At 39.9% G+C, this 18,755-nt stretch overlaps 1 protein-coding gene across 10 annotated transcripts in view; it reads left to right on the top strand.

Moving 5' to 3' along the window:
• Positions 1–18,755, top strand: part of DAB1 (DAB adaptor protein 1) — a 654,787-nt gene that overhangs the window by 501,164 nt on the left and 134,868 nt on the right. For all 10 annotated transcript variants that reach the window (XM_083742749.1, XM_083742751.1, XM_083742754.1 and 7 more), the window contains one exon: positions 10,744–10,946. In XM_083742749.1, coding sequence (XP_083598875.1) covers positions 10,880–10,946 — 67 coding nt within the window. In that variant the 5' untranslated portion in view covers positions 10,744–10,879. The remainder of the gene's footprint in view (positions 1–10,743; positions 10,947–18,755) is intronic.

The following is an 18,755-nucleotide window of genomic DNA, read 5'->3' as shown; positions in this document are numbered from 1 at the left end:
AGCATCAGGCTGCCTCCCAAACTGCTGAGCCAGTGACTCAAGTTCTGTATTAAAGCGAGTCATGGCAGCAGGGTCTGAGCCAATAATGGCCATAATTGCACTTAAGTGATCCAGTGTAGGCTGATGAACCACATGGGCTGGCACAGAATGCAGTGACTGAGAGGGACCCCTAATGACCCTCTTAGAAGGGAGAGCAGGATTGGGATTCCTTTTAACAGGCGTCACAATCCTTTTGTCTTGTGTAGGGAATGCTAATTACAAATACACAAAAAGACCCAGGCCTTTAAAATGACACTCCTGTCTCAAAAAGATGGCGCTCCCGCCAATGCAAAATGGCGCTCCTGCCAAAAATAGTCAGGAAGAACCAGACCCTGTAACCTAAAATGGCGGCCGGAACAAAACAGAGGTTTTTCCGCCCTTAACAAATACACGACCCAGCTAAAATAAAAGGGAGCACAATAAAGGCAGGGAGAGGGAACTCTCGCTGCTATTAAACCAATCAAAGGACTTAATGGCATGGCTAAAGGAGCGACAAACGCACTTGCCCAAAGTCGTGTATTAGGCACAAGGCTGCTACCGCAGCCAGAAAAACCAATCAACAAAATGAAAGGGGAGAGCAGCGGCAAGCCCCACAATGGGAGCGCCTGGGGGCTGGAGCACCAGAGGGGCAAAGCCCCGTTAGGAAGGGAAAGGGAAGGAAAGGGGGAGAGGACAACTCAAAAGGAAGAATAAAAAGCAATAACAAAAAAGGGGGAATAAAAAACAGAAAGAAATCACCCAGACGATCCGTCAAAGGTAAGTCTCTCAGCTGCACAGAGGACACGCTGTTAGCTTGTTCCGAATGCATGAGCCAAAGAGGAAGCTCTGGGTCACATGCATGGGTATATATAGGTCCCTCGATCTGTTTGGTCAGATTGGACCCAACATCAAGGCACCTACCAATTGGATGTTGTGGCTAACCAATCAAAACCCACACACAATACAGGGGGTCAGTCTCCAGGTCTCACCACACCTCTTTTAGGGAGGACTTGATTTGTTGTTTTCTACTCTACAGAGTTAGAGAAGACTTCGTGTACTTTTGTTTTTCATCATAATATAATCATTTTTGTTATTATTGATGTGTTTTTGCTTTTGTATGTTACTGTTGTAGAAATCTGTAAAAATTGTGTGTTTTTTTAAGAAGCTTCTTTCAAAAAGATAGATAGGATTTGGGGATTTTAAATCACAGTAGCAGCTGGACTTCATTGTATCATCAAATACATGACAAAAATCTATGAAGAATAATTCTGGTGTGTATAAATAAATTATACGTCTCAGCTAAAATATAACTTGGTGCATCTTGCTCTGTCGCGTTGCAGTTTGTCAAAGAATATAGTGTAAGAAAATGGTAAAAAGCTCTCTTCCTCTGATATTATGTTTAATATCCAACAGGCATGACAGATAAATGATCCAAGTAATTTGGTCATTTCCAATTATATAACAATAGTAAGTGAATATACAGTAGGATCCCAACATGCTGATTTTGCTTATGTGGTCACAGCTTTATGTGGATCACCAATAAATGAATAGAAAGGAAGCAGGATATTCCTGCTCTGGAGGCTCTTGTGGGACTGTCCAAGAACTTGCAAGATCTCAGATGATGGGAGTGGTTCTGGGGGGTCATTCTGACTTTGCACAATTTTGCATTTATGTGCAACCATCTGGGAACATAACCCTTGTGTCAGTTGTGGTCACACTATGTTAAAATAGAGAAATGGCCAAAGAAGAAGAAAACAAATGAGCAATTGTACCAGCACCAGCACCCTTTATAAATTACAAGTAGTTTATTTCCTCATGTGTATAAAACTATGACTACATTTGCACATAGCAGTATTTTAGAGTTAGAGAGCAAATTGATTTACTTCAGGTTCCCAAATGTTTCATTGTTTTCCGCATTGGGCCAATGCAATGCAGTTGAGGGTCTGATGTATTTGGTTATGAAAGGGGGCCTGTGAGATATCTCCAAACTTAACCTATTCAGAGATTAAATCTATACCTGTTCACAGGCTTGCTGTGATGATAAATGAATTAAGAATTGAAAGCACTTAGTATGTATACTGAAAAGTGCTATTATTCATGGTATTTCTCTCCTTGATCACATAGTATGGCTAGTTAAGCCTGTCTGCAGATCTAGGTTACATGACTGACAATCTGTGTGGAATTAAGATAATCACGCATATTACAAATTACAATAAATAGGTCAGATGCTCTTGGTGGACTGTACTCTCATCTTCATTTAATTGTTTTTCTTTTTAAAAAATGAGTAACTATGCATATTCCCAGAGCTTAGGTCAGATGACATTTTTTCTATATAGAAGGAAAGAAATACATAGCAGATGTGCCTGAAGTACACAGAATCCCAAGAGGCCATGGGAAGTGAATTTTTTTTCTTATGCTTGCTGATTGCTAAGAGAGTTACTGTGACATTGGAAAACTGAAAATGGTCCATCTGTGAAGGATTTTTCCCCACAAAAATAATATCGATGTATTTTAGAGGAATTAGGTGGGGAAGAATAAGGACATATTTTGGAAGACTAGGACCTCAGTTTAATTTAACTGTGATTATGAGGACAGTATAGGGACGTGGGTGGCGCTGTGGGTTAAACCACAGAGCCTAGGATTTGCCGATCAGAAGGTTGGTGGTTCGAATCTCCGAGACGGGGTGAGCTCCTGTTGCTTGGTCCCTGCTCCTGCCAACCTAGCAGTTCAAAAGCATGTCAAAGTGCAAGTAGATAAATAGGTACCGCTCCGGCAGGAAGGTAAACGGCGTTTCTGCGCACTGCTCTGGTTCGCCAGGAGCGGCTTAGTCATGCTGGCCACATGACCCGGAAGCTGTCTGTGGACAAACGCCGGCTCCCTCGGCTATAGAGCGAGATGAGCACCGCAACCCCAGAGTCAGCCACGACTGGACCTAATGGTCAGGGGTCCCTTTACCCTTTACCTTTATGAGGACAGTGACATGTATAAGTGCATCATAATCATACTTTATCTGCTTAATACACTGTGTTGTGAATGAGACAGTGTTGTGTACTTATAAGCACATAGATTACTGATTGGATTACTGTCATGCTTTATACGTGGGGCTGCCTCTGAAGATGGGTTGGAAACTTCCGACGGAGCAATGGCCAGATTGCTCCCCAGAACAAGACTGTCTGAGCATATAATGCCAATCCTGTCCTGACTGCACTGACTGCCAATTAGTTTCCAGGCCTAAGTTAAAGTGCTGGTGTTAACCTATAAAGCCGTCTCAGTACCTCAAGGACCTCCTCTCCCCATAAAAACCAAACTGGACCCTGTGCTTGTCATCTGAGGCCCTTCTTTATGTCCTCTCTCCTCAAGAGGTTCGATGGGTGGCAGCAAGAGAAGGGGCCATTTCTCTGGTGACTTCCCAACAGTGGAACGCTTTCCCCAAAGAGGCTTGCTAGGCACCATCATGTCATGCCTTCAGGCACCAAGCAAAACCATTCTTCTTTATTAAGGTCTATGGCCCTTCAATAATCTATGGCCTGTTAAAGCGGGGGGTAGGGTACGACAACAATGGACTGTTATCATGATTATTTTATTATTGCAGTGTCTGTTGTTAAACTTTCTATTGAGCTTTCAATGTGTTTTTATTACTGATGCTCTGTAAAATGTGTTCTTAATATTGTACACTGCCCTGGGATCTCTTGATAAAGGTGGTATATAAACCAAATAAACAAATAAATAGATTGACCCAGAATTTGTACCCAGGCTCTTCTTTTCAGAGCCTCTCTCCTCCTATTTCTGGGCCCCATCATAATTTTGACTATTGTCCCAGTCCAGAAAGGGAGGTCCACACATTGAAGTTGGGCTCAAATCATCACATACTACTGCATTCTGTTGTGTGGATGTCAAATGCTGTGGCAGGAGGCACCTGATGCACATAGATCAAACGGAGGTGTGCATCTGAGCATGCACGTGCATTGCATTGTATACTGTGCATAGAGTGTGTCTGTGTAAATTTGTTTTGTGCTGTGAATGACAGTCAGTATTTATTTTTTATTTAGGGCCAGTACATGCAGTTTTTATCTGTTTGTAAGCAGTCATGTACTGCAACACTTCATTGAATGTAGCCATCTCTTTATTGGGATCTATGCCTACAGTTACAGTGGTACCTCAGGTTAAGTACTTAATTTGTTCCAGCGGTCCATTCTTAACCTGAAACTGTTCTTAACCTGAAGCACCACTTTCGCTAATGGGGCCTCCTGCTGCTGCCGCACCGCCAGACCACGATTTCTGTTCTCATCCTGAAGCAAAGTTCTTAACCCGAGGTACTATTTCTGGGTTAGCAGAGTCTGTAACCTGAAGCGTATGTAACCCGAGATACCACTGTACATCTGTAGTGGATGAAATGATGGGACACCACTGCTCCCCTGACCTCCAGTGGGTCACATTGCTGCTGCTTATCAGGAGGTAGTGGGGAGGAGAGAGGTCGGTGCCATACAAAGACCCTGGTTGGGAACAGCAGATTGTATCCACCAATGTATTTGCACTATGCATTAATGGGGCTGTGCAAACAGTGGGCTCCCAGAGAGGAGCTTATGGCTGCTTTGCTCCTTCCATGTCCTTTTCACTGACACTGTGTTGCTGATCTGAGCCAGGGTTTGGCTTAGCATGCTGTTCCAACCTGCGCTCAACCTGGATTAAGCTCTCACCTTGGTGCAGCTTGGGATGTGTGAGGATAGACTTTCATCATGGGCATGAGTTTGAACAACATCCAAATCAAATTTTTGCTCACCTCAGTATGGTGCAGGAATAAAATAGACTGGGGAGAGGCAAAGCAACAGTAAACTATTCCCTAGGAACTCACATGTTTGTGTGGTGCTGGTGAAGTGCTGTGTAAACCAGCCCTACCCCCCCTTTAAACTAACCACACTTTTAAGTGTACAGTACGTGGAACTCTCCAAAATAGACTGTTTCTGCAGGAACTGTAAGGTCCGTCCCCCCCCCCCCAATTTTCCTGCAGTACGATAATTAGAACTGTTGATGCACCAGGTCAAAAGCAGCAAGTTGTTTTGATTCTTGCCATTGAGCGTTGAGCACTTCAACTCTAGCATTTAATTGACTCACCAAGCACAACTTTGTTCCTTGACTGGCTTCTTTTCAATTGTTTGTGTGCTTCTTCTTTATCCTTGTTCCCAGAGAAAACATATAAACTGAATTTTCTATATTTGCACCAGTTCTACCCGGGGCACCAGTTGATAGAAAAGTCCTATTGTACATGTGTAATATAGGACACACAATATTTTCCTTGTGTTGTGTTATTTTCTAGCCAGGAGAGTTTAGGTGGGGGTCACTATTGATGCATTTTGGGCAAGGAGGTATAAATGTATTTCTAGTTTACTAACTCTTCTTAACCCAAGTGATAGCTGTGTGTTAGCTCATTAATGCTCAAAACATTACAGGCCACAAAACTATTTTCTCCTGTCTAGTCTGTTTTTGTTCAAATAAAATCAAAAGTGTGTCTTGTAGCCCAAGCTATGAAAACTGTAAAATGCTTATTTAGTGCAAATGCCAACTGATTCATAAAATAAAAATATTTCTAGAAATGTGGTGGAAAAATAAACTTGAAGCCTTTAATCAGTTGTGCAGAGCAAATAGTAATACAACTGCTGCAAGTACTTTAACTGTATTTAATTGGGTTTTCGAATGTTTACTTCATTAATTCCTAGGTATTATATCATCATAAGATGCATTCAGGGTATAAGCTCTGTACTTCTCTTAGAATTAAAAGCCAATTAATTCAGAAATTGTTTGCATTGCTCCTTTGTGCACTCAGAAAGAGAATGGAAATCTTCTCATGTTTGTTAAAATAAGAATATTGCATATAATCTGCAGGAAAATCTAAGTCATGGGGACACTTTTGTAATAAATAATAGTGTGGTGTAACACAAGAGCTGAAATGTTATGGAGGAGAAACAACATTTTAAAACTAATTATGTGATTGTGGTTCTTAAACTACAGTGAGAATAACAGAAGAGCAGAAATGGCATCTCATTGATAAAACGTGCTCCTTCCTTCCCCCTTTGGAAAAGAAATTAAACAATGACCTAGATTGGCAGAGACAATGAAAGCTGTGGCTCTGAATAGCAGCCTGCTTGCCATTCTGATTTAGATATCAAAACAGATGAAATGTGGAAAATATGTAAGCGTTTTTCTATCATGACCCATGCAAAGACCTACAGTTGGAAGGAAAAAAAGCATTGTTGCACGACCTTATTCTGACCCCCGCTTTACAGATGTCAAGACCTTGCTTTTATATGCACTGTTTAGAGGATAATAGGGCGTGACATTGGCTTTTAAATAAATTTGTGTGGGAGCATGTCATAAGAATTGTAAACCAGTTCACAGGAAGTTCTTCTATGCATGTTTCATTGAGGTTCGTGAAAGATGAGCTACCCCGGCTTGATTTTGATTTTGGACCCCAAATCCACTCCGAATAGGTTTGCCCCTTCAATTCTCAGTTTCAGAATTTAGATTTTATTGCTTTGGTGATAGTGACATTACCCGTGGCACCCACACTGGTCCCTGGACCACACCCCACATACTCTTCTCCTTTGTTTTTTACTAATTAGGTGGTGTTTGTAGTAACATCACCACCATTATCAAACATGTCCGCAATGAAACAATTTAAAAGCAATTGTAAAAACAGTTACAGTTAAGCTCTCTCATCCACTGATATCAGGGTTGCCAAGAAGCATGTCTAAAATTCCTCAAATGCCTGGAAGTTTATTTTGTCCTGGCTTCGGGTCAGAAAACCAGGTGTGCAATGCCACCCTGCTGATCACAGCTGGTGTACAATGCTTTGGATGCTAAATATATTGCAGGTAAAGGTAAAGGTAAAGGACCCCTGACAGTTAAGTCCAGTCGCAGACGACTCTGTGGTTGCTGCGCTCATCTCGCTTTACAAGCCAAGGGAGCCGGCGTTTGTCCGCAGACAGTTTTTCTGGGTCATGTGGCCAGCATTACCAAGCTGCTTCTGGTGCAACGGAACACCAAAACCAAAGCAGTGCACGGAAACGCCATTTACCTTCCTGCTGGAGCTGTACCTATTTATTTACTTGCACTTTGACGTGCTTTCGAACTACTAGGTTGGCAGCAGCTGGGACTGAGCAACGGGAGCTCACCCCATTGCGGGGATTCGAACTAAAAACCTGATTGGCAAGCTCAAGAGGCTCAGTGGTTTAGACCACAGTGCCACCCACGTCTTTATCCCACGTCCAGTCTACTTGTACCTAAGATGCTGGTACCTATGCTCATCACAGTATCTCAGTTGCAAGGATAGTTTGGAAATGTAGATTCGAGGGTGTCTAATAAGGACGAGGGAAGCACGAAAAACTACATTGGTCATAGTTCTTGGTGGCTGGGGTGTTCCCACTGTACCATTCCAGACATCATGGGAAGTTTTAAATTTTGAGCTGAAGAGGAAAATTGTGTGCAGGGGTGTGTGTGCTCACAGAGGGATTGCTGATCAGTTTGTAATTCAGTCAAGCACTGTAAGATGAACAAGTTCATATTCTGAGTCAAGTTATTGTGAGCTTTGGTTCTGTATATATCTGTACTTCATGGCAGATAGATACAAATGAGGACACATGATCTCACATTGCCAGCATTTACCATATTTCAATGGAGATAGTGCAAAAGTTCTTGGAGTGTGTCTATATTTGTTTTCAAGATTTTATTATTTGAAAGAACCCAGTGGAAGTATGTTTTGCCATAACATCTCTTAAGCATATTTTCTAAATGGCAGACAATATCAGAGCATCACAGTTGTATTGCTGTCTTTGATATAAACCCTTAAAAGTATGTTGAACTCCAGTGGTGTTTCAGTAGTTGTCATTTTCCTTCCCTGCTTTTTGACAACACTTCTTTTTGCTTTAGGCTAGGGCTATACGTGTTCTACAAAGTAATCCTGATCAGTATATTTTTGTTTTAATCAACCTTTCTCCCCGCACCCCAGCCCCCAGAAATTGAGGTTATTTATATTGTGTTTAAACAGCTACTCCTGTGAAACAGTTCCATTGTCATTATCTGAATGAGAGACCCATTAAGTGAATGCTGTGTAGCTGACAGCTCCTTAAAAAGAAATAATATGCCATGATAATTAAAGGGGAAAAGCTTCCTTCCGCTTCTGTTGAAAGAACTTGAAAGACAAAGCACTGGATCCAGGCTGGGAGGGTTGTTGAAAGCATCCTTCCCCTTGTCAATCTTGTTGTACAGCTTAATAAAGCATAGACAGGACTTAATCAAAAGGAAAAAGGCCTTCTCCACCCAAGCTCAAGATAAACTATGATTGTCAATGTCACTTTCCCTTAAGAAAACCAGTAATAAAAATGCTACTTTCAGTAACAAGTCTGAATTTTATAATTTTATAGGAGTACACTAGTACAACTATTTTATGTAGATATTCTAAATTTTCATTACACTTTTGCAATCCTGATTGTTTTCACACACATAATATTAATTGGATGAGTTAGTATTAAAATTGGTTAGTATTATACCCATTTTAGGGCTGAGTGTTTGAGGCAAGTTCCCTAATGTTGCCTACGATCCTTGGCAGTGAAAGGACTTAAACCATTCTGATGTGAACAGCTTTTTCTCATAATACGTTCCTGGGGTGTACCTTCTCAATTTCATTTGAGAAATATGTTCTGGTAAACTAAGAATGTGCCCAAAATTCCCCTTGCCCAAATTTATTATTGGAGTTCCGTGTTTTCTCATCTTGGTTTTCTGAAGCTGAATTCTCCATTGTTCTGTTAAAAATAAATAACCCAACAACCCTTAAATTTACACAGCATAATCTGCATGTACAGTTTGCTTTAGCTTTCATTTCCCTTCTAAACAATATTTGTTGCCCAGATTCTGAGGACTTAATGTTACAGGCACCCCATATGTAATCATGGGCATACCCTTCAAGTTTAGGACAACTTCTTGGGCAACTTTGTTATTGTAATCTTGCATCTAAATTCTAAAAGGTTGTCTGTCCTTCAGACATGTTTTTCTGATTTGTCCCAACTCAGGAACTTGTACAAAGTCATGAAAAAGTTTGACAATATGTCAGTTTCATCATTTCAAGTGACATCCTTAACAAGTATCAAGACTAATATCAAGTGCTGCTTACACATTGGATCTTCCTTGGTTTCTCTTCCTGCACAAAATATTTATTTAGATAAATAACATGGTTATGGCCTGATTCCTTGAAAGGGAGCTATTTGCTGACATACAATTTTTGCAGCTTTTCTACAGTCATCTTTTCAGCATGTTATTTCTTGCCTAGTAATTCCATGTTCTGCTGCTCATGTCAGGGAGCGAAAGCTGTGATGGAGTAAGAACTTTAGTTCAAGAATGATCCCTAAATATTCCACTTACATGTTTTGGCAGAAATTTGCATCCAAATGTTTTCTGGGAGCTAGTATTGCTTTTGTTCAGCTTCCTTCATCCACATAGATTGGAATGTTCTTCCCCATTCCAACCCTTTCCTCCATACATATAGACAAAATTTTAAGCCTTCATCTTATCCAGACCAAACTTTTTTATGGCTTCTAAATAGTTTTGACTAATTAGAAATGCTGTTCTCGTAAAGGTTTTCATAAGCAGAGCCTTTCTTCATTTCATAGATTAAATTTCAATTTTTCCATTCAGAAAGGTAATTTACAGCTCATCTGAAGCATCAACTATTTTAGAAATTGGTCGGTTTGATTTTGGGTTGCTTATGTGTTATTTTGGAAGTTTGATTTATATATTTGGGTTTTTGGGAGAGGAGGCAGAAACTTTATACTTTTAAATCAATTGAGCACACTTTGAAGATCTGTCCTTGAAAGTTGCATAATTCACATACAGATCTGAAGAGCTCATTAAGAAGAACCATACATAAACCCTGACACACTAAAGGAATATTAAATCAATTCAAATTGTGCATAGCCATGTAGTGTTATTGAAGCATTTCAAAATGTTGAAAGAGCCTGGATTTGAAAAGGGCAAGTGGTTTTATAGACTTAGCTTCAATAAGTGATTCAAATTGTCAAATCATTCTCTAGTGTTGAGAAGCTTTAATCTCCTAAATTGTAAAGAACTGGGTTTCCTAAATCATTGTCAGGAGCAGAACTGTGGGGAGTCTTGTCAGGATTCAGTTGCAAGTTGTATTGAATCCTAATAGGAATAGGACTTTGGGACACACAACTGGTTAGCAATACTGGGTCTTACTGAGGACACCATCAGAAACAGAAATAAAAATGAGGTCAAGCAAACTATAGTAAGTTTACCCAGAGAAGTTTGGGTTGAGAGTGCAGGAATGATGGAGACTGTCAGAGAAGCAAGAAAACAGATACTAGTGAAGGCATTGCTTGATGTTCCAAGGTAGGGATAGGGGAGAATGAAAACCTACCTAATTCACACTTTTCAAACCAAAATGTGAAGTGAACCATAGCTGCTGGCACAGAACAGAAGCAGGAATCATGGGGACAAAGGAGTGCTGAAACTTCAAAGGAGTTCTTGAGTGCTGAAGGTCACAGAATACAGGAGCTACTTTTCAGCACCCTTGGAAATTAGCACAAAAGTGGATAAGCAGTTTCAGCTGAGTGTTAATAACTACACCTCCACAGATGGTTTGTCATAGGTTTAATCTTTCTTGGATAACCTGATTCTACAGAAGATGACCCACCCTTATGTTGCTTTTTCTTGCAGCACTCCAAAAGGGTGAATGAAATGAACTGTCTGCATTCTAGTATCTGAGGAGCTGAGTTATTCTCTTGGAGAGTTGTTCTAAATGAGCCTGGCCAAGATACTGGATCTGTGTGAAGAGGACTAAGGATATAATAGGATGTCAACTGAGACAGAACTTCAAGTGGCTGTTAAAACCAGCACAAAGAAAGACTCAAAGAAGAAAGGTAGGAACTTCCCATACTTTGCAGTTTGGTAAAGATTGTGTTCTATTTATAATTAGATCCTTCATGGTTTTAGAAAATTAGCTATATTCCTGATAGGTACACGTATTGTTGCTTTGCTGTTTTGTTCTGTTGTCCAGTGTAAGTTGTCTAAAAAGAAATGAAAGCTTTAGAAATGTAATGCATGTTTCCTCAAAGCACTTTAAAAGTTCACAACAATTAATTCCACTCTGCTAGCCGATTCAGCTTTTCACGTTTTCCCTTGGCTTTATTCTTTCCTGACTGATCCCTGCCAATCAGGAATCACATAATGAACATGATGAAGTTGCAGTGTCATGTAGCCAATCTGATTCTGCTAAGTGCTATTGATATGAAATTCCTGTTGGATTGCAACGTAGGTAAACAGATTTGGGTATATATGGATGCCATGTAAGTAATAACCTTATACTGAGTGACAAACACTTTTGCTCCAATCTCCCTCCTCTACAAAATGGTGAAAGGACACACTATTCACAGCCGATGCAAGCATTCAGGGAAAATACTTTGTCCTTTAATTTGTATTTTTACGCATGTTCCTTTATTATACAAAGCACAACTATTGTTGAAAGAACTGGGTTAATGACAGTTAACTAAAATCTTCTCTGTTTGTCAGATATTATGTTTTCAGTGTTAACCTTGGATCTTCAAAGTATAAAACGTATAATAATCTTCCTTAGAACAGTGTGTCATGTCTGCGCCTGCAAGGTCACTCAGAGAAGCTGACAACAAAAGCTTTCCCATCTATAGACACTGAATCTCTGGATAAAATGGGAGAAATGCCTCTTGCATAAGGGGAAGATGTGTCATTTTAGAAGTAATACTTCATATGTACATGTGTTGGTGTTCTGACTAAACTTTCCCCAAAATGGGAGCTCAGAAATTATGGCCAAGCCTCCTGTGGGTTGTACTAGGTCTTCATTGTTACCTTCTTTCATTTGGCTCCTCCTCCACCTATTTTAGCTGTCAAGGCTTCAGCACTCACCCATCTCCCAAGTTTCAGTCTTTGAATTCAGTGCAGGAGGCTGGCAAACCCGTATCTGGGATGGTAGCATTAAGCTCCTCATCTATGAAAAATGCAGGAAATGGAGTGGAGGGAGAATCGCAGGTTGACCTATTGGGTCCAATTGATGTAATAGCTGGACTGTTGCTGTTGTCCCCTCATTGTTTTGACTTCTAGATCTGGGATTCTGTCTTTTTGTCTTCATAGCATCAGTACAGACTCTAGCAGAGATTTTTTTTCTGGCTTGTTGAGATGCTTTCTTTTCTCTTGGTGGTTTGTGGACTTAGGTTAGAGTTCCCCTAGCTCAGAATGCTGGAAGTTGTGACGAGTCCAAGGTGTTTGGCTGTAGCAATGGAGCTGGCTGTGTTTCAATCCCTTCTATGGTTTGCCTGTCCTTTCTGGTACCACATTGCCCCAGGTTCTGAGCTACTGCTATTCTACTGAAAATGTATGCTTGCTTGCTCCCACTCTTGCTGAGTGCTGTTTTGATAGTGAGCTGGTGGATGGAATTACCACAATAAAGTTGTGACTCTAATGATGGTAGAGAGAGGCATACTGGACTTAGAACCAGAGATGCTTTTGATCACAAAATCCTTATCAAAACAACATAGCAACTTTTATTGTCAAGTGGACTTCTCAAAACGCAATGGGTGTTTGGCAGTGGCAATAAGCCAGTTGGGATGTTCCTGAGAAACAAGCAGCAGCAATTTGGTCCACATGTTTAGGTTAGCATAAGAGAATGAGGTTCAAAATTCTGAAATTAAATTATATAAACAGAAACTTGGATCCCAACTCCCCTTTTATGAATAGAATAAAGTTCATGTTCATGGAGCAGAATGGAACTTTTATGCCCTCAATCTGCCTGTGTGTGGTTGGAGACCTTTGGGAATGGAATGAGATATCATGTAAAGGGACCCTTGACCGTTAAGTCCAGTCACGGACTACTCTGGGGTTGTGGCGCTCATCTTGCTTTACTGGCCGAGGGAGCCAGCGTTTGTCCGCAGACAGGTTCCGGGTCATGTGGCCAGCATGACTAAGCTGCTTCTGGCGAACCAGAGAAGCGCACAGAAACACTGTTTACCTTCCCACTGGATTGGTACCTATTTATCTATTTGCACTTGACGTGCTTTTGAACTGCTAGGTGGGCAGGAGCAGGGACCGAGCAAAGGGAACTCACCCCATCGCAGGGATTCGAACTGCTGACCTTCTGATCGGCAAGCCCTAGACTCTGTGGTTTAGACCACAGCCTCACCTGCGTCCCATGAGATATCATGTAGGGAGCTGCAAATGGAGGGTGAAGTTGGTGGAAATCTCCTCTTCCCTTAAAGTGAGCAGAGCAGCAGCATAGGATCTAAGCCAGAATGGTTATAGAATGATAGTTATAGTTTGTAATTAAAATTCATGGAACAATTGTTTTAAATCATGGCAAACTCATATGAGTGGTTATTTCAGACTCATGAGACTACTTGAATGAATGAATCAATATGTTTCAGATTACATTAAAGACTCTCTTGCTTACTTATGTGCACTTAAGGAATGCTTGTTGACATGTTGCTATTAATTCATATATAACATTTCCATCTATTGCTCCTCATTCTGCTGTACTCTTCTTTCAAACTCTGCCTTTAGCTTCACCTTTAATATGTTTACAGGCCTTCTTGAAATTTAAACATTCAAACTGTGGAAAAATAATAGTACAAGGCAAAGGACAAATATTTTTAGTATGCATTTCACATGAATGAGTGTGTCTCTAAAGCCTCCTTCATGCTTTAATCATGTAAACAGTCTCCCCATGTAAAAAGGGCTGTGATTGCACAATCTGTTCTGCAACAAAGTTATTGGCAATTTGTTTGTGTATTCTCTTGTGCAACAGCATTCTGCTAGTGCAAAACATTTTCCCAGCAGAACAAGCATTAAATGACTTTACCTTAGCACAGCATTGGCTACAACCCTGGATATTCACTTCTACATGTAGGACCCATGGCCAGCCCAGCCATGTGGCTTCAAATTAAAGATGCAGGACTGCCAGCTTTGTAGGAAAATAAGCTTTCATAGCAATTCTTCTGTTTTGTTTGGGTAACTGGAAATTAGAGAAAATCCCCCCCCCAAAAAAAAACAAATTCTGTGATGCTTCAACTTAATAAAGTGTTCCTTTCAATGTGAGGCAGTGGTTGACAACATACTATTACAGGTAAAGAATATCATTAATTTTATATGAGGCATACACGTGGTTTAGTAAAGTTTTTGTGAAACATGCTTTCAATGTATTATGTGCACATAGTACATTAGGACCTTGGCTTGCAATTCAGGAGCTACAGTTTGCACATGGAACTCTGTGTATGCAGGATGCTCCAGATTCTCCTCAGTAATTAGTGCAATGCTATTCATGCACAAGGAAGAATTGTACACAGAAAGTTTCCATTCAAATATAGTAACAGAAAGCTCTTGCCTGCCTGTGGCCTACAGGCCACTTAATTTAACAGGATATTTTTTTTCGGGGTGGGGGGTGGGAATTGTCACTGTCCATAATTCTGAATACACAAGAAATAGAGAGCCAGAAAATGTGGGAGAACATGCAGATAAACACATCCTGCAGTCCAGCTTCTTCTGACCGCATAACTGAAAAGAAATAAATGCACTTTGATTATCAGGTGCCAATATCAATATTATCAGGATCAATATTCAGTGAATGCATGGGGCAACAGATATAAATCACAGAGACTCTTTGCCTTATTATATTTACAAATGAGGCTTTTGAAATTATTCCATCCAAATAATATCAATTATATTTACCGTTTATCGTTATGCTTTCTGTTTTTGGACACACATTATCAACCTGAGCCCTTATTGGAATGTGGCCATAGAGATGCTGGGATCAAGCACCAGTTCTGCTATGTGATTGACAACCAAATCAGACAGCATACCATACTATATTTTATATTTGCACCTGGTTTTTTTTGTTGTTGTTGTTTTGCAAAATAAATTATATGTAGTCATCCTTTTGGGGTTTTCTTTGGTATGCAAACATAAATGAAACAGCATGAAAGAAAAAAAAATCACATGTGCTAAGAAGTATACAATTGCTCTTTTTGAGTATTATTTGTGTATAATTGCAAATAAGAATAAAATGAAGCATATAGAGAGAAGCTGTTTCAGACTTTATTTCTATTGGCAGTAAAATGTTCCATTCACGTCTTGTAATATTTACTCCAGTAAACTTCATAAAATAATGTCACAGGAAATTGAAGTGTGCCATAAACAGAAAAACTTAATACTGTGCAATTCTTATTAGAACAAACAGATATCAGCGTTAATGCTTTTCTAGCCTGCAGTTTTCTCTCAGAGTTTCCCAGTACTGTGACACTCCATACACCCATTCATGGAAAACTTTGGCTCCTGCTATCAGTCACTTCCCATCATGAAAATAGAATTGTAAAATGCACACCACCCACTATATATGGGACTAGGATGCATCCAAATTAATCATGTTCCTCACTGAAAGTGCTAGTATCAGTGTCTTGAATTGTGTTCATTCAGCTAGTATAGGCTACAGAAGGAGGTGTGTGTGTGTGTTTTTAAAAAAACCAGGGTATATATAAAATTCCAAAGCATGCTATGCAGTAAAAGCGAAAAGAAAAGTTGATTCTTCCCCTCCCACATTTATTTTTCATTGGATTGTGTCACATCATGTATACATCAACAAATGAACCCTAGCCTAGTGCAGTGCGACACAATTGACATTTTGAAAAAATGTCTATTTTTCAGGTTCATTAACTGCCATCAATGGGATCTAGCAAGCAAGGCACCTGAAGTTGTATTGGTGATCACCTAGTTTGTTACTCAATGGAATTTTTTATTCCCACTAAATAAGGCCTTTGATTTAGAGATAAAGAGGTTTCGGCTCTTCCAGCAAATTGCATAGATGGAACAGGGAGCCTATTCAGCTCAAAATAACTGTGGTAAAATTAATTGTGAGCAGGAGAGTAACAGTTTATGTATGTTCCTCATAATTGGGAACTTTAACTCATTTATTGATTGGCATTGTAGCACATCCCATTTCAGTGTGTTTTAAAAGAAGTAGACGGTGTGAAATAGTAACCTTTGTGTTTCAAATTCCTACTGTGAGGAAAATATGATGCCTTCCCCCTATATCTGGTGCCCTGGAAAACAAAATCCACACACTTCCCCAGTGCTGGTCAGGATCAACCCTCTGCCTGCAATTTACTTTAAAAGGCTATCTGAAATAAGATAAGAATGTTTCAACTTATTATATATCACCACAGAAAAAGAGTAGAAATACAAACAAGGCAAGCATGGAGGTGGTCTGAGTTAATTTGTTACCCATAAATATTTCAATATATTAATCATAACAATGGTTTAATTTTTTTAAGTCGATTAAAGAACAGAGGAAAAAATAGATGGCTATGTCTTGTATTGTGCCTTATTCTAATAATTGGCAAATAAATATATTTGATAAATCTGTCATCTTGTGTCAGTTGTGTATTCTGGCTAACCCTAAAAGTTTAGATAGTAAGACAACTCTCTTAACCATTCTGTTATAATGGGGGGTTCTGGTGATTTCCAGTGCTGCCCAATACAAAGTCTGGTTTTAATTAAAAGGCTCCACAGTAGTTGTAAATTGGCTTTTCCCTATTTCTCTTGTTAGATACCGGATAAAAGATACCTTCAGGGTTTTCTTAAAGTAATTTGATACCCAGTGATTTGTTGAACAATATTGAATACTTCTTGCATTGATTTATTTGTTCATTAATTTGGACTTGTCCAATTACACACAATTTATGTTAGTGTAACTAGCACCATGTCTTGTTTGGCCTTGAGTACTTAACAGAAAGAGTTGGGGGAAATGACTAGGTGAGTCTGGAAACAAGATCCCTTTTCCTTCCTTGTTTGCTGTGTTGATGTTTTTAATCTGCTTAAGCCCTGGTGCTGGTTCATAAGATTGAGTGGAGTTTCCTCCCAGAATTCTTGCTTTTGCCTTCCCTCCTTTCACTGGACTTTTCCTTCTGCCACATTGGCAGGTTGTGAACTGCACTTGCCCTCTTCTGAACCCATGACCAGCTCAACCAGGAAAAAATGTGGCTACTTACACCTGCAGTTTTTCTGCTCTTCCATGGACTCAGCTAGATTGGGAAAGAAAAAGTGTTTTATATGCATTGTATATGCAATATAACACTGCGATGCCATGAAGGAAAAGTGGAGTGCAACGTATTTCTTATTTTTCTGTTCTCACTCGGCTGTGTAATAACATTCAGGGACTGTAACAAAGACTTGGCCTAAAGTGATCCAAGATAAAAAGGGTCAGGGATGTGTAAGAGCAAAGGAGCATTAAAAAAATGTGAGCAAAGTCCACTCTCAGAGGAGTGTATATGGTTAAATCTTTATCAAGGGCTTTCACCTGACGGAGATTTCATTGTTCAGACAGTGCAGTGCTCACTCCTTTGCCCTATGGAGCCACTACAATGTCCTAATGAAATTTATGGCTGTAAATAAGTGGCACATGTGAGGTACTATGTGAATTATTAATGTGTGTACATAAAGCTTTTAAAGTAACATGGGCCCAATTTCTTGTGCTATACTCTGTTGCCCTATTTTCTCCCTTCTGAAGTTTAACTTTCTGCTGCTACTCATCTATAACTGCACACAGGGAATATTCAAAGGCATCTTTCAGGTTTATTTTGAATCCCGCAGTGTAATTTACTCCAAAGCTCTGCAGTGCTTGGCAGAACCAACCAGAGCTGTGCCTGTAGAATTGGCACAGTGTATGCTCAAACCAATAAAAACATTCAAAAGAGATTTTGTCTGGGATGGGAATAATTTTTTTTTAGCAAAACCAGTGTCTCTTCCAAGAGATTTTATTTTATTTGATTCGTTTTTGGATCCCTGCTTTCATCTGATTAGAAACACAGGGTTGTTCACAAGACAATAACCCACCACCCCATTAAAAATACCTCCCATAAAACATAAATAAAATGAGTTTAAAACTTCTTCATATCAGCCCAGCAGATACCAATATAGAAGGCTCAACCAAATCATCACTATCACCCAAAGGCCAGAGTGAGCATGTGTTTCTTGAGCTGGCTATGAAAACTCAATAATGAGGCTTCAATTTAATGCTACCTTTATCCTAGCCATTAGCTGTATTATAAGTGAATCCTGTGTTGCAAACACCTTGATAGGCTTCTCTGGAACTCTAACTGGCATCCTGGAGATATTTGACACCACTAATTAAAATGTAGAAGAGCTGTAGCTCAGGGATGGAGCATCTGCTTTGCATGCATAAGCTCCCAGGTAGGGCTTGGGAGTGTCTCTTGTTTGAGATCTCCTGCCACTCAGTGTAGACAGTATTGAGGTAGATGGACCACTGGCCTGTCTAGTAGAAGGCAGCTTCTTATGTTCCTAATAGCAAATGGCCTGTAATCCTAAAACCTGGCGTAAGTCTGTTCCTACACCACCCTTTCCTAAAATTATTAGCAGAAGCGGAGAGAAGGATTGAAGGAGTGTTCTCAGGGACTTAATTAATTTCTCTCTCATACACTCATGGTCATTTCCCCACAAATTAGGCATCCTACCACAAGGGGGTGACAAATTATTAATGAATCTACTCATGAGTTGGCTGCCTGTCTATTCACAGCGATGAGTCTACTGAGAGAGTGGATAAGGAGCTGGCTGTTAGTAGCCTTGGGACAGGGAATTGTAAGGTTTTATTAGCCATACTTTCTAAAAATGTGTAACCTCTGGTGTGCTTGTAATAC

This window comes from Podarcis gaigeae (assembly GCF_964106915.1).
Source record: "Podarcis gaigeae genome assembly, chromosome: 6".
NCBI lineage: Eukaryota > Metazoa > Chordata > Lepidosauria > Squamata > Lacertidae > Podarcis > Podarcis gaigeae.
This window is presented reverse-complemented; position numbering and strand designations above follow the sequence as displayed.